At 47.2% G+C, this 15,188-nt stretch overlaps 1 protein-coding gene across 2 annotated transcripts in view; it reads right to left on the bottom strand.

The window, feature by feature from the left end:
* Window positions 1–15,188, bottom strand: part of LOC140431052 (anoctamin-9-like) — a 368,406-nt gene that overhangs the window by 69,550 nt on the left and 283,668 nt on the right. For both annotated transcript variants that reach the window (XM_072518965.1, XM_072518966.1), the window contains exon 21: window positions 1,748–1,895. In XM_072518965.1, coding sequence (XP_072375066.1) covers window positions 1,748–1,895 — 148 coding nt within the window. The remainder of the gene's footprint in view (window positions 1–1,747; window positions 1,896–15,188) is intronic.

Below are 15,188 nucleotides of genomic sequence, written 5' to 3'. Positions count from 1 at the left end.
CAGAAAGCAAGATGTGTTTTGTACCGCTGTGAATTGAGACAGACTTGCAAGTCAAATAAAATAACTAATGCTGTACCTGCAAATCCATCTCGACTTTTATTGAGGCCAGACTGACGGGTAAAGAAATTTATGTTTTGTCACAATGAATCTTTGTCAAAGCTAACAGACAGAGAAAGTGGGAAATATTTATACTGTGGAGTGAGAATGAAAGATGAGTCATCGCCACAGAAACCCAGGGACACTGGGTGCTAATGGGCACAGAAACCAAGGGAAGGAGTGCTAATTGCAGACCCCAGGGAGAACAAAGACATCACTGCAGCTATTTGATAAACACCAATTTCTTAAAGGTACATCCACCTGACAAGTGGAGCCTTTAACAATGGTAATCCCATTGCCATTGAATGTCATGGGGCAATGGTTACATCCTCTCTTGGTCATTGCCTGCCACTTGTGTGGTGTGAATGTTACTTGTCAGCTCAAGCCTGGATATTGTCCAGATGTTGCTATATTTGCACATGGACTGCTTCAGTATCTGAGGAGTCACGAATGATGCTGAACATAGTGCAGTCATCAGCAATTGTTCTCACTTCTGACCTTATGATGGTGGGAAGATCATTGATAAAGCAACTGAAGATGGTAGGACACTACCCTTAGGAAATCCTGCAGTGATGTCCTGGAACTGAGATGATTGACCTGCAACCATCACAACCACCTTCCTTTGTGCCAGGTACGACTTCAACTAATGGAGGGTTTTCCCATTGACTCCTATGGCTCCTTGACACCATATTTGGTCAAATAGTGGCTTGATGCCAATGGCAGCCATTCTCATCTCACCTCTGGAGTTCAGCTTTTTTGTCCATGTTTGAACCAAGGCTATAATGAAGTCAAGAGCTGAATGACTGGCGGAACCCAAACTGAGCATCAGTGAGCAGGTTATTGCTGAGTAAGTCCTACTTTATAGTGCTGTTCATGACCCCTTCCATCTCTTATTACTAATAATAATCGTTATTATTGTCACAAGTAGGCTTACATTAACACTACAATGAAGTTACTGTGAAAATTCCCTAGTCGCCACACTCCCATCACCTGTTCAGTACACGGAGGGAGAATTCAGAATGTCCAATTCACCTAACAAACACGTCTTTCAGACTTGGAGGAGGAAACTGGAGCACCTGGAGAAAACCCACGCAAACATGGGGAGAACATGCAGACTCCGCACAGACAGTGACCCAAGTCGAGAATCGAACCTGGGAACTTGGTGCTGTGAAGCAACAGTGCTAACCACTGTGCTACCATGCTGCCCTTTACTGATGATCGAGAGTAGACTGATGGCATGGTAATTGGCCGCGTTGTACTTGTTCTGTTTATTTGACAAAGGGTCATCTGGACTCGAAATGTTAGCTCTTTTCTCTCCCTACAGATGCTGCCAGACCTGCTGAGATTTTCCAGCATTTTCTCTTTGGTTTCAGATTCCAGCATCCGCAGTAATTTGCTTTTATTTTGTTCTGTTTATGTTTACAGGACATACCTGGGCAATTTTCCACTTTGCTGGGTAGAAGGCCATATGTGAATCCTAGTGCTGGCTCATAAATTCAGCCACAACATATGCATTCAATGTCATTGTAATTTTGACATAAAACCTCAACACAGATATATAAATTTGTAATCTTTCTGCTTCTTTACAACCGATTGGTGCATAGATCATAACATACAGCACAAAGTTTTGCAATTCATGTTTCATACTCACTTATCATTTGAACTGTTTCCACCTGCACATGGCCCATATCCATATGTGTAAACTAATCGAGGAATGAAATCTGAAGTGATTGCGATCACCAATCCATTACCAATGACAGCCAACACGCCGACTGCCTCGAGCATCCGTACCCATATCCCTGGAACACAGACACACTAATCATTTTCTTTTGATACCACAGGCTCAGTGATGTGGATTGGGAGGATTAAGGTTTTTCACCCCACTAAATTAGAGCAGTGTTTAAACTCAGACCAGGAAACTATAAAGAGCTCGAATAAATTCATAACTTAACTTCGGGTTTTCCAAACTGGCTTATGAAGGATATGATAGCAGAACATTTAGAAATGCACAATGCAGGTAAATCCCGAATTTACTAATACCAATTTACCAGAAGTGCCAGTTTTACACAATGAAAATGTTTGGGATGTAAATAATTGTGACGACATGCCTGTTTGGGGAGTGTTATTTTGGCTTATTTTTTCGGTCAATTAGGCTGAAGTGGTAATAATTTTATTAAATCGTTTGCTGATTCTTCTTTGTTTTTATGCGTGGTTCTGCATCTTTTTGTTTGATTGTATCGCTGTTCTCTAATTATTTTACTATAATTCTGAGAGTGAACTACACAATACCGGTTTTAAGGAAAATCTTTTTTTGAGGAATGAACTCAGCCCCAACCCATTTCATAAAAACAGAATTTACCTCTATAAACCAGCAGAGTCAGCATGGCTTCATGAAAGGGAAATCATGCCTGACAAATTTATTAAAATTCTTTGAGGTGGCAACATACAGGATAGATAAAGGAGAACCAGTAGATGTAATATACTAGGCTATTCAAAAAGCGTTCGATAAGGTACCGCACAAAAAGCTACTTAATAAAATGAGAGATAATGTTGTTGGGGGTAGTATATTGGCATGGATAGAGGATTGGCTAACTGATAGAAATCAGAGAGTTGGGATAAGAGAGGCATTTTCAGGGTGACAGACTGTAACGAATAGAGTGCCACAGAATCAGTGCTGGAGCCACAATTGTTTTCAATAATTGGACGGGGGAAATGAATGTACTATTGCCAAATTTGTGCAAGACACAAAAATAGGTGGGAAGGCAAGTGAGGATGACACAGAGTCTATATAGACAGGTTAGGTGAGTAGGCAAAAACTTGGCAGACGGAATATAATATAGGAAGATGTGAAGTTATGCACTTCAGTAGGAAGAATAAAGGAGATAAATATTTAAATGGAGAAAGACTGCAACAAGCTGCAACATTTGGGTCTCCTTGTGATTAAATCACAAAAAAGCGAACATGCAAGTTCAGCAGGTAATAGGGAAGGCAAATGGAATGTTGGCCTTTATTTACAATAATCTTTATCAGTGTCATAAGTAGGCTTACATTAACACTGCAATGAAGTTACTGTGAAAATCTCCTAGTCGCCACTCCGGCAACTGTTCGGGCACAGAGAGGGAGAATTCAGAACATCCAATTCACCTAACAAGCCCGTCTTTCGGGACTTGTGGGAGGAAACCGAGTACCCGGAGGAGATCTACGCAGACAAGGGGAGAACGTGCAGACTCCGCGCACACAGTGACCCAAGCCGGGAATTGAACCCGGGTCCCTGGCGCTGTGAAGCAACTGTGCTACCGTATTTCAGGGAATACAATATAAAAATAGGGAAGTCTTGCTAAAACGATTTAAGGCACTAGTTAGAGCACACTTGGAATACTGTGAACAATTTTGGTCCCCTTATCGAGGAAACATATATTGGCATAGGAGGCAGTCCAGAGAAGGTTCAATAGATTGATCCTGGGTATGGACGGATTTATGAGGAGAAGTTGAGTAACTTGGGCCTGTACTCAGTGGAGTTCTGAAGAATGAGAGACAACCTTATTGAAACATAGAGCACTCGATACTCCCGGAAAAATTTCTAAGTTAATTTGTTGCAGGTTTTTCAGGGAGTTTCCCAATGGCTCTGCCAGCGAGTTCCCACCGCTATTCAATGACACGTAAGGCACCATTCTACGGCCTCATTACGCTCTCTCTCAAGCGTAATGAGGCCAATGAATAGCGGGAGAGGCCAAATATGAGATCGACGCCAAACAGTTTGCAATGCAACCGGCCCAGACCTGTAGGTGAATTTGGGACCTCGCCGTATAATTAACAAGAGCGACCCCATATCCAATGGCCTCCCGTCATTCAGCCGGCTCCCCAGCAAGTGCTCACACTGGCGCCGGTTAGTACTCCTTTTGAAAAACGTAAACCTGGCGGAAGGACTACTGTGGGGAGCCAAGGTAGCCATCTTTGCTCACAGGCAAAGAGCCCGGGGTGCTGGGTTTGCCACCCCAGTGCTCGGTAGGGGGGGGGGGGGGGGGGGGGGGTCGGGTCCCTTTGCAGTGGTCGGCTGCCATGGGGGGTGGTTTGGTGGGGTCAGCCCGCATTGCAGAAGGAAGTTACAGAAGCATCATAATGGTTTTGCGAAAAGGTGTTTAATGTGTTGTACAAATGCTGCTCTCTATGGTGCCTCCCCACCACCCCCTCCCCTGGTGCCTTCAGTGATCCTCGGCATGCTCGGTCCTCCTAGCTCTATCACTACGTCTTGATGTTTCCCCAGGATGCACATCAGAGGTGGAGGCAGCAAACTGCTTAGCTTATCCCATGGCCTTCGATGCCCCTGGCGGGTGTCCTCTCGGGCCTGAGGGCCCTGGCTCATTTGTCAGTGGCACATGCACAGCTGTGCCACTCTGTCCCGTATGCTGACTGCAAGAAGCAGCCTCATCAGAAGGGTGAAAGTCGGGGGAGCTGGTGGCCACCGTTGCCAATCCATGAGACAGGTCCGGCTTGGGACCCGGCACACCCTCCTCCCAACCTGTGCCCTTAGGGCGCTGGGGTTCAGCTTGTTTGAGTGGGCAGCTGATTTGAGTCCCTGCTGCTCCTGCATCATCTGGGTCGGCCAACCCTGGCGGTTCCCCATGGTCTGCACCATTGTGTAGACGCCCTCAGGGTTGCTCATCATGACTGGGACATGCTATGCAGCACCTCAGCCATGCCCACCTGTGACTAGGACAAGCTCTGCAGCACCTCGGCAATGCTGGGTGACATCCTCCAGTGAGTCAGACATTCTGCCGAGACCCTCGATCATGGCCATCACCGACTGCGCGATGCCTTGGACACTTTCTCTTATGGTGTTGAAGTCGGCAACCAGGCTTTCTACTGTGGTCACCACCCTAGTAGTGTTGGCCTTGGTGCCATGCATTTCCGGCGACATCTTCTGCACCCCTAGCCTCCGGGACTCATCCAAGTGGCTATGGATCTGCTGGAGTGACGCTGACATCTCCCTCTGAATGCCCAGGTTGGTTCCTATCAGCTCGATCAGCTCCGGGTACCTCTGTACCACAGGATCAGCATCAGGCTGGGACCCAGCTGAGTCCTGAGATGCAGCAGACCTCTGACTGCTGTCTCGCCTGGGGGTTCCTGCCTCCACCTGATGTGCATCATCAGCGCAGTGGTTATCACCAGATTGTGCCCCTGAACCCCCAGCATGTCTAACCGAGGTGTGTGTATCTGCGCTGGTGGGGGCTGGGGGGGGATGACAGCTCTGCCGCACCCACGGTTGCATCCTCGGTGCTCTCCTCCATGGTGTTCTCCTCGGGGTCAGCAGAGAGTCTCGCCCGGGATAGGCCGGCGGCGTGAGCTGGAGAACCTGCAGGAGAATGGGCATGTGGTCAGTGGGAGGGATAGAACATAGAACATACAGTGCAGAAGGAGGCCATTCGGCCCATCGAGTCTGCACCGACCCACTTAAACCCTCATTTCCACCCTATCCCCGTAACCCAATAACCCCTCCTAACCTTTTTTGGTCATAAGGGCAATTTATCATGGCCAGTCCACCTAACGGATGAGTCAGTCAGTAAAGCAATAACTTTTAAAAATAAATTTAGAGTACCCAATTATAATTTTTTTCCAATTAAGGTGAAATTTACGTGGCCAATCCACCTAACCTTCACATCTTTGGGTTGTGGGGGTGAAACCCACACAGAAACGGAGAGAATGTGCAAACTCCACACGGAGAGTAACCCAGGGCCAGGATCGAACCCAGGTCCTCAGCGCCATAGACAGCAGTGTTAACCACTGCACCACCGTACTGCCGCTATTACGGCAATAACAACTCACGTTTGACAGGTCGTCCAACTGGAGCCCGGTGGTTCCTCACCTCTGCGGTGTCCGCTAGTCTCCACATGTCTGACCAATCTATCCTCGGCTACACCAGTCCCCTCAAGGGCCCGCTCCTCGAAGAAAGGGAGGATTCTTATGTCTGGCACCCCTCTGCCAGTGTGGGCTATCTCCCGACGATTACGGGAGATTCTTTCCTGAGGAGACAGAGAGAAGACATCGTTAGCCACACATGGTTCACAGTGGTGGGAGAGGGGGTGTGAAGGAAGGATGGGGGGGTCGCATGGGGAATGGATTCTCCCTGGGGGTGGGAGGGGGCATTGGTGCCTACTCATTCGTGCTACCCGGTGTAGGTCGTTGACCTTCTTCCTGCACTGCAGGCCAGTCCTCCTGCTCATACTCCTCGAGCTGACAGCTGCCGCCCCCTCATCCCAGGCAGCACTGGCTGCCTTGTGGCTCACCCTCCGGGACCATGGGTGCAATAGGACATCCATCCTGGCCTCCACTGCGTCTAGGAGCTTCCCCAGGTCAACGTCCCAGAATCTTGGGGCCGGTATCCTCGGTGCCATTGTTGAGCAAGTGCAGCTTCAGTGCTGCTCGACCTTGTTAGCAGGGGGCCGGCGAGCGCCGTCCCGACAAATCAGCTGGCGAGGCTTCATTTGAGACAAGAAGATCGTGAAGCCTCGTGGGTGGCACGGTAGCACAGTGGTTAGTAGTGGGCTTGTTTAGCACAGGGCTAAATCGCTGGCTTTGAAAGCAGACCAAGGCAGGCCAGCAGCACGGTTCAATTCCCGTAACAGCCTCCCCGACCAGGCGCCGGAATGTGGCGACTAGGGGCTTTTCACAGTAACTTCATTTGAAGCCTACTTGTGACAATAAGCGCTTTTCATTTTTTCATTTTCACAGCGCCAGGGACCCAGGTTCGATTCCTGGCTTGGGTCTGCACGTTCTTCACGTCTCTGCGTGGGTTTCCACCGGATGTTCCGGTTTCCTCCCACAAGTCCCAAAAGACATGTTAGGTAATTTGGACATTCTGAATACATCCTCTGTGCACCCGAACAGGCGTCGGAGTGTGGCGACTAGGGGATTTTCACAGTAACTTCATTGCAGTGTTGACCAGAAGACATAGGAGCAGAATTAAGCCAATTGGCCCATTGAGTTTGCTCCGCCATTCAATCATGGCTGATACTTTTCTCATCCCCATTCTCCTGCCTTCTCCTCATAACCCCTGATCCACTTATTAATCAAGAACCTATCTATATCTATCTTAAAGACACTCAGTGATTTGGCCTCCACAGCCTTCTGCGGCAAAGAGTTCCACATATTCACCACCTTCTGGCTGAAGAAATTCCTCTTCATCTCTGTTTTAAAGGATCGTCCCTTTAGTCTGTGATGGTGTCCTCTGGTTCTAGTTCGTCCTACAAATGGAAACATCCTCTCCACATCCACTCTATCCAGGCCTTGCAGTATCCTGTAAGTTTCAATAAGATCCCCCCTCATCCTTCTAAACTACAACGAGTACAGGCCCAGAGTCCTCAACCGTTCCTCATATGACAAGCTATTCATTCCAGGGATCATTCTTGTGAACCTCCTCTGGACCCTTTCCAAGGCCAGCACATCCTTCCTTAGATAAGGGTCCCAAAACTGCTCACAAAACTCCAAATGGGTTCTGACCAGAGCCTTATACAGCCTCAGAAGCACATCCCTGGTCTTGTATTCTAACCCTCTTGACATGAATGCTAACATTGCATTTGCCTTCCTAACTGCCGACTGAACCTGCACGTTAACCTTAAGAGAATCGTGAACAAGGACTCCCAAGTCCCTTTGTGCTTCTGATTTCCTAAGCATTTCCCCATTATGCTGAAATTCCTCCTTCCAAAGTGCATAACCTCACACTTTTCCACATTGTATTTCATCTGCCACTTCATTGCCCACTCTCCTAGCCAGTCCAAATCCGTCTGCAGCCCCCCTGCTTCTTCAATGCTACTCCTACAGATATTTGTATCATCTGCAAACTTAGCAACAGTGACTTCAGTTCCTTCTTCCAGATCATTAATGTATATTGTGAAAAGTTGTGGTCACAACATAGACCCCTGGGGCACACCACTAGTCTTCAGCTGCATCCTGAAAAAGACTCCTTTATCCCCACTCTCTGCCTTCTGCCAGTCAGCCAAACCTCTATCCATGCCAGGATCTTACCCTTAACACCAAGGGCTCTTACCTTATTTAACAGTCTCCTATGCGGCACTTTGTCAAAGGCCTTCTGGAAATCTAAATGAATCACGTCCACTGGTTCTCCTTTGTCTAACTTCCTGGTTACCTCCTCAAAATAACAGATTTGTCAGACATGACCATCCTTTGACAAAGCCGTGCTGACTCAGTCCTATTTTACCATGCACTTCCATGTACTCCACGATCTCATCGTTAATAACAGACTCTAAAATCTTACCAATGCCGAAGTCAGGCTAACCGGCCTATAATTTCCCGTCTTCTGCCTCCCTCCCTTCTTAAACAGTGGTGTTACATTAGCCACTTTCCAGTCCTGTAACATTAACCATTTTCCAGTCCTCTGGGACCCTTCCTGCCTCCAGTGATTCCTGAAATATCACCACCAATGTCTCCGCAATCTCCTCAGCTATCTCTTTTAGTCCATCTGGTCCAGGTGACTTATCCACCTTCAGACCTTTAAGTTTCCCAGAACCTCCTCTTTAGTGATGGCCACTGCACTCAGCTCTGCCCCCGATTCTCCTGGAGCTCTGGCATCCCACTGGTGTCTTCCACCATGAAGACTGATGCAAAGTAACTATTCAGTTCCTCTGCCTTTTCTTTGTTTCCTATTATTACTTCTCCAGCCACATTTTCCAGTGGTCCAATGTCTATTTTTGCCTCTCTCTTACCTTTGTTATATTGAAAAAAACTCTTCCTATCTTCTTTTATATTACTAGCTAGTTTGCATTCATATTTCATCTTCTCTCCCCTTATTGCTTTTTTAGTTGTTCTCTGCTCGCTTTTAACGGATTCCCAATCCTCTGGCTTACCACTAATCCTCACCATTTTGTAAGCTTTTTATTTTGCTTTTATGCTGTCGTTGACTTCCCTCGTCAGCCATGGATGCCTCGCCCTCCCCTTAGTATGTTTCCTCTTCCTTGGGAGACTTTCTGTTGTGTCTTCTGAATAACCCCCAAAAGCTCCTGCCATTGCTGTTCCACTGTCTCCCTGCTCGGCTACTTTTCCAATCAACTCTGGCCAGCTCCTCCCTCATGTCTTTGTAGTTACCCTTATTTAATTGTAATACCGTTACATCTGATTGCAGCTTCTCCCTCTCACACGGCAGAGTTAATTCTATCATATTGTGGTCACTGCTCCCTTAGGGTTCCTTCACCTTAAGATCCCTAATCAAGTCTGCCTCATTGCACATCTCCAAAGCCAGAATTGCCTGCTCCCTCGTGGGCTCTGCCACAAGCTGCCCCCAAAAAACATCTCTTAAACATTCCACAAATTCCTTTTCTTGGGATCCACCACCAAAGCCATCTGTTTAGCCCACTGTGCTAAACCAGTCCCTATGTATGTGCAATAGGGGACAAAGAAATGGCTGAGCAACTAAATACATGTTTTGGTTCTATCTTCACAAATTTAATTTAATTTAATTTAATAATCTCTATTGTCACAACTCGGCTTGCATTGATACTGCAATGAGGTTGCTGTGAGGGGCCCCCGGTCTCCGCTTTCCGGCGTCTGTTCGGGTTCACGAGATGAGAACTGTGTCCAATTCGCCTAGCGGCACGTCTTTCGGGACTTGTGGGAGGAGGCGGGAGAGCCCGGGGGGGGCCCACGCAGACGGGGGGAGGGCGTGCGGACTCCGCACAGACAGTGAACCAAGCCGGGAATCGAACCTGGGACCCTGAAAACACAAATAAGATACCAGAAATCTTGGGGAATGCAGGGTTTGGTGAGGGTGAGGTGCGCGCGGGAGAGGTGTCCTGCAAGCATTAGTGGCAACCCCCCCCCCATAATATCTAGTCCATCCAAATGTTTCGGGTCGATGACCCTTCTCCGACAACTCCTGGAAGCATCATATACCTGAAATATTAACTCTGCTTCTCTCCATAGATGATGAGCTGATTATTTCCAGAATTTTCTGTTCTTAATTCAGAATTCCAGCACCTGCAGTATTTTGCTTTTGGACTGAAATCCACTCTATTCATCTTTTATTATGTTGTGTCAGTGGGAAAGACTCACATGCAGGCATGCATTCTGTCAGCACTCCAACTGAAATCAAGAGAGTGATGGGCAGCACGGTAGCATAGTGGTTAGCACTATGGCTTCACAGTGCCAGGGTCCCAGGTTTGATTCCCGGTTTCAGTTACTGTCTGTGCGGAGTCTGCACGTTCTCCCCGTGTCTGCGTGTGTTTCCTCCGGGTGCTCCGGTTTCCTTCCACAAGTCCCATGAGACTTGCTGTTGGGTAATTTGGACATTCTGAGTTCTCCCTCAGTGTGCCCGAGCGGGCGCCGGAGTGTGGTGACTGGGGGCTTTTCACAGTGACTTCATTGCAGTCTTAGTGTAAGCCTACTTGTGACAATAAAGATTGTTCTATATTATTGGTATTTTGGTGGCTTTCAAAGGGTTATGCTGAGAGCTATCAGTTTGCATTTCCATCTCCGTGAATTAGAGGCTACACGTCGTAGCTTGTGTTTAAATATTTCAAAATGCTCGTCTATTTTAAATGAGTACTGCGGCATAACTTTAGACTCTGTATTGTAAAAAGAAAATCGAGACACTGGAAAAGGAGCAACAAAAACAAGCAAGGATAATACCGGAATTTGAGAAGTTATACCGATGCAGAAAGGCTGAACAGGTTGGGTCTCTGCTCTGAAAAGATAAGACTCGAGGAGCGACATGATTGAAGCTTTAAGATCGAGAAGGATTTCACAGGGTAGATGTGGAAATAATTTTCTTGATCGTGGGGAGGTTCAGAACCAGGGGTCACGTTCTGGGGAGGCGGGGTAGGCCATTTGTGCAGAGCTGAGGAGAAATTTCAACAACCAGAGAATGATGAGCCTGTGGAGTTCTCTGCTGCAGAGAATGGTTGAGGCCGACACATTGTTTTTTTCAAGAAAGAGTTAAACATAGCTTTGGGGCTAATGGGATCAAAGGATTTGGAGGATGGGGGGGAAGTGGGAGCGGGTTACTGTGTTGGATGGTCAGCCATGATCATGATGAATGGTGGAGCAGGCTCGAGGGGCTGAATGGCCTACTCCTATTTTCCATGTGTCTATTGAGGGATAGACCAGAACTAGGAGTCACAAATGTAAGATAGTCACTAATAAGTTTGATAGGGAATTCCAGGAGAAGCTTCCTTACCAAGAGGATGGTGATAATGCAGAGCTCCCTGTCACAAAGAACAGTTGAGCCTAAATATATTTAATGGAATCATAGAATATCACATCACAGAAATAAGTCGTGGAAGTCTTATCAAGTTTCCACCAGCCCTTTCCCACACCCCTCCTCTTTTCTCCCTTTCCTGGCAATTTTTTCTCATTTAAGTATTTGTCCAATTTCCTTTTGAAGGCTGCTTTTGAATCTTTATCCACCATTCTGTCAAGCAATGCATTCCTAATCCTAACCACTTGTTGCAGAAAAAAAGTTTTCCCATTCTTTTGCAAATCGCCAAAACTGTGCCCTCTGGCTATCAATACTTCAACCGCTGGAAATAGTTTCTCTCAGCCATTTATAACTTTATACACCTCTGTTAAATCTCCCTCTATCCTTCCCAGCTCTAAAGAGGACAGTCCAGCTTCTCTAGTAACTGTACGCGCTCATCCCTGGCAATGTTCTATACAATCTCTTCCTGCATCCTCCATATCCTCTCCATATCCTTCTCATCCTTCCTAAAGCGTAGTGCTGAGAATAGGATGCAGTACTCCAGCTGGGGCCAAGCCAATGTGTGATATTGGTTTAACAGATTAAGGCAAAGTAAAATATGTTGAAAGGGTTTCATGAAGAGTGGGAGGGAGGCTCATGTGGAATATAAACGCTGACGTGCACCTGTTGGGCTGAATAGCCTGTTTCGTCTGCTGTAAAATTCCATAATTTTTTTTTCCCCCTGTAACCTCACAAAAAGCACACATGGAGAAGAAAGATTTCCCCCCCTGTGTGCCAATGTAATGAAACCACAAACACTTTTATTATAAAGAAGTTTTACTGCATATGTGGAGTGCTTTCTCTCCCTCTGACCTCTGGAAGACTGGGACTGAAATTCTCTACACAACTGCAAAGTTACAAAGGCTGACCAGTAAAGGATTTGATTCAAGCCTATCAGAGAGACCAAGTTGCCGAATGAAAACATGTTCACCAACATGAAGCCACCTTTTGAATGACCTCTCTTGGTTTTCAGATCCTCATTTTTAATTTTGGTGTCAAGCCATGACTCAGTGGGTAGCGCTCCCACCTCAAGAATCAGAGGCTTGTGGATTGAAGCCCCATCAGAGACTATTTCCTCAGGTGGATGTAGCTGTTACAAGGGGGCATATCTATAAGATTCAGGGTGGGAGGTATAGGAGGGATGTTCGAGGTAGGTTCTTTACTCAGAGAGTGGTTAGGGTGTGGAATGGACTGCCTGCTGTGATAGTGGAGTCGGTCACTTTAGGAACTTTCAAGTGGTTATTGGATAGGTACATGGAGCTCACCAGAATGGCAGGGAGTGAGATAGCTTGATCTTGGTTTCGGACAATGCTCGGCACAACATCGAGGGCCGAAGGGCCTGTTCTGTGCTGTACTGTTCTACCTATCTAACCTGATTTTCCCAGTCCACCTGCACATTGAAGTCGCCCATGATTATTGTGACATTGCCTTTTTTACATGCTTTCTCTATCTACGGATTTATTTTCTGCCCCACATCCTGACTACTTCTAGGGGGTCTGTGCATAACTCCCATTAGGGTCATTTTACCGTTGCGATTCCTCAACTCTATCCACAGAGATTCTATGCCTTCTGATCCTATTTCACTCCTTGTTATTGATTTAACTTCATTCCTTACCAACAATCCACCCCCACCCCCTTTGCCCATCTGCCTTTCTTTTCGATAGGACACATATCCTTGGATATTTAGATCGCAGCCCTGATCCCCTTGCAGCCACGTCTCTGTGATGCCCACATCGTACCGGCCAATTTCAACGTGCGCAACCAGCTCATTTACCTTGTTCCGTATATTGCACATATTAAGGTACAATACACTCAGTCCTGCATTGACCACCTCCCTTCTCACACTTCTCACCTTTTTTGCTCTGCTTGAGGTTGATGTTGTTCTCTTATTTTTGTTCTCTATTTCCCCTTCAGTTATGACACCTTCTAAGCTAATACTCTGGTTCCCACCTCCCTGCCATAATCGTTTATATCCTCCCGAGTGACACTAGCAAACCTCCTAGCCAAGATATTGGTGACCCTCGAGTTTAGATGCAACCCGTCCATCCTGTACAGGCCCCACCTGCCCTGGAACAGATTCCAATGATCCAGAAATCTGAAACCCTCCCTCCTACACCATCGGTTTAGCCACGTGTTTAGGTGCACTATCCTCCTATTTCTAGCCTCACTGGCACATGGCACAGGAAGAAATCCTGAGATTACAACCCTAGAGGTCCTGCTTTTTAGCTTACTGCCTAACTTCCTGAACTCCTTCTGCAGGATCTCATCACCCTTTCTGCCTATGCCATTAGTACCTATGTGTACTATGACTCTGGCTCTTCATCCTCCCCCTTCAGTATATCCTGTGTTCGTTCAGAGACATCCTTGACCCTGGCACCAGGGAGGCACCACACCATCCTGGAGTCTCTTTCACGTCCACAGAAGCGCCTATCTGTGCCCCTTACTATAGAGTTCCCTATAACTATCGCTCTCCTGCACTTTGCCCTCCTCTGCTGAGCAACAGAGCCAGTTGTGGTGCCACTGTTCTGGCTGCTCTTCTTTTCCTCTGATGGGCTATCCCCCCACAACAGTATCCAAAACGGTATACCTGTTAGACAGGGGGACAGCCACAGGGAATTCCTGCGCTGACTGCCTGCCCTTTTTAGCGGTCACCCATCTGTCTGCCTGCACTTTGGGTGTGACCACATGTCTATAACTCCTACCTATGATGCTTTTCGCCACCTGCATGTTCCGAAGTTCATCTAACTGCTGCTCCAATCGAACCACGCGGTCTGTGAGGAGCTGCCATTGGTTACACTTCCTGCAGACATAGTCGACCAGAACGCTGGAAGCGTCACGGATCTGCCACATCTCACAGTTAGAGAACTGCACCCCGCTGAGTGACATTTATGCACGGGTTAATTAATTGAAAATAAATACTTAAATTGTTATTAGATTCAGTTACAATTAACTATATGGCTGTGGCGCTAGATTTGTACTGTAAAATTAAATGCTAAATACTAATCTCTTCCCTCAGGTTTAGGTACTCCTCTACCTTGTTAATCAATTAGATTTAATTAGTTTTTCAATTATATTTCTTTTTCAATTTAACAGATTTCCTACCAACCAATCAGTTCACAGCTTTACTGTGATGTCACTTCAGTTCCCCCCCCCCCCCCCCAATTTGAAAAGGTATTTATATCACTTACCTTCACAGGATGTACTCTAGATCTCTCCCTGCAGATTAACAGTTACAAAGCCACAGCTCCCAAGTGAGGACACCCTGATATGGATCCTTCGGGGCCTGCACAAACACCCTTCAAACACCCCTCCACCCTCCTTTCAGGCGCTTGGCCCCTGGCCCTTGGCAGTGCCACCCTGGCACTCAGGCATCCTTGCACTGCTAATCTGTCACCCAGGCAGTGCTTCTGCCAGCTTGGCAGTGCCATCCAGGCACCTTGGCAGTGTGCCAGAGTGGCAGTGCCAAGATGCCAGTTGGGCAGTGACAAGGTGCCCACGTTCCAAGGGCAGGGCCAAGGAGCCACTGCACTGACCCTGACCACCAGTCTTCGATGGCCCAGGAGATCCTGCAGGGTGCCGTTACGCCTGGTCCAGGTTTGTGTGGACCAGTGTTGAACGGTGCCTGGCTGCAGCCTCCCTGGGGTGACCAGTGGATCCCGGGCAGTTAGGTCATAAGTAGGTTTAAGACATTCCGCGAGCTAAATTTGGTCCTGCCCCTTTGCACCACTGTTCTGACTCCGACCTTTCGGGGGACTTGGGTAAATCCTGCTGTCATAATATCCACTCATGTATATAATGAGATGCAGACAAGCAGTGATTGACACATAGGATGGCCAGTAAGCATACA

Source organism: Scyliorhinus torazame, chromosome 10 (assembly GCF_047496885.1).
Source record: "Scyliorhinus torazame isolate Kashiwa2021f chromosome 10, sScyTor2.1, whole genome shotgun sequence".
Taxonomy (NCBI): Eukaryota; Metazoa; Chordata; class Chondrichthyes; order Carcharhiniformes; family Scyliorhinidae; genus Scyliorhinus; species Scyliorhinus torazame.
This window is presented reverse-complemented; position numbering and strand designations above follow the sequence as displayed.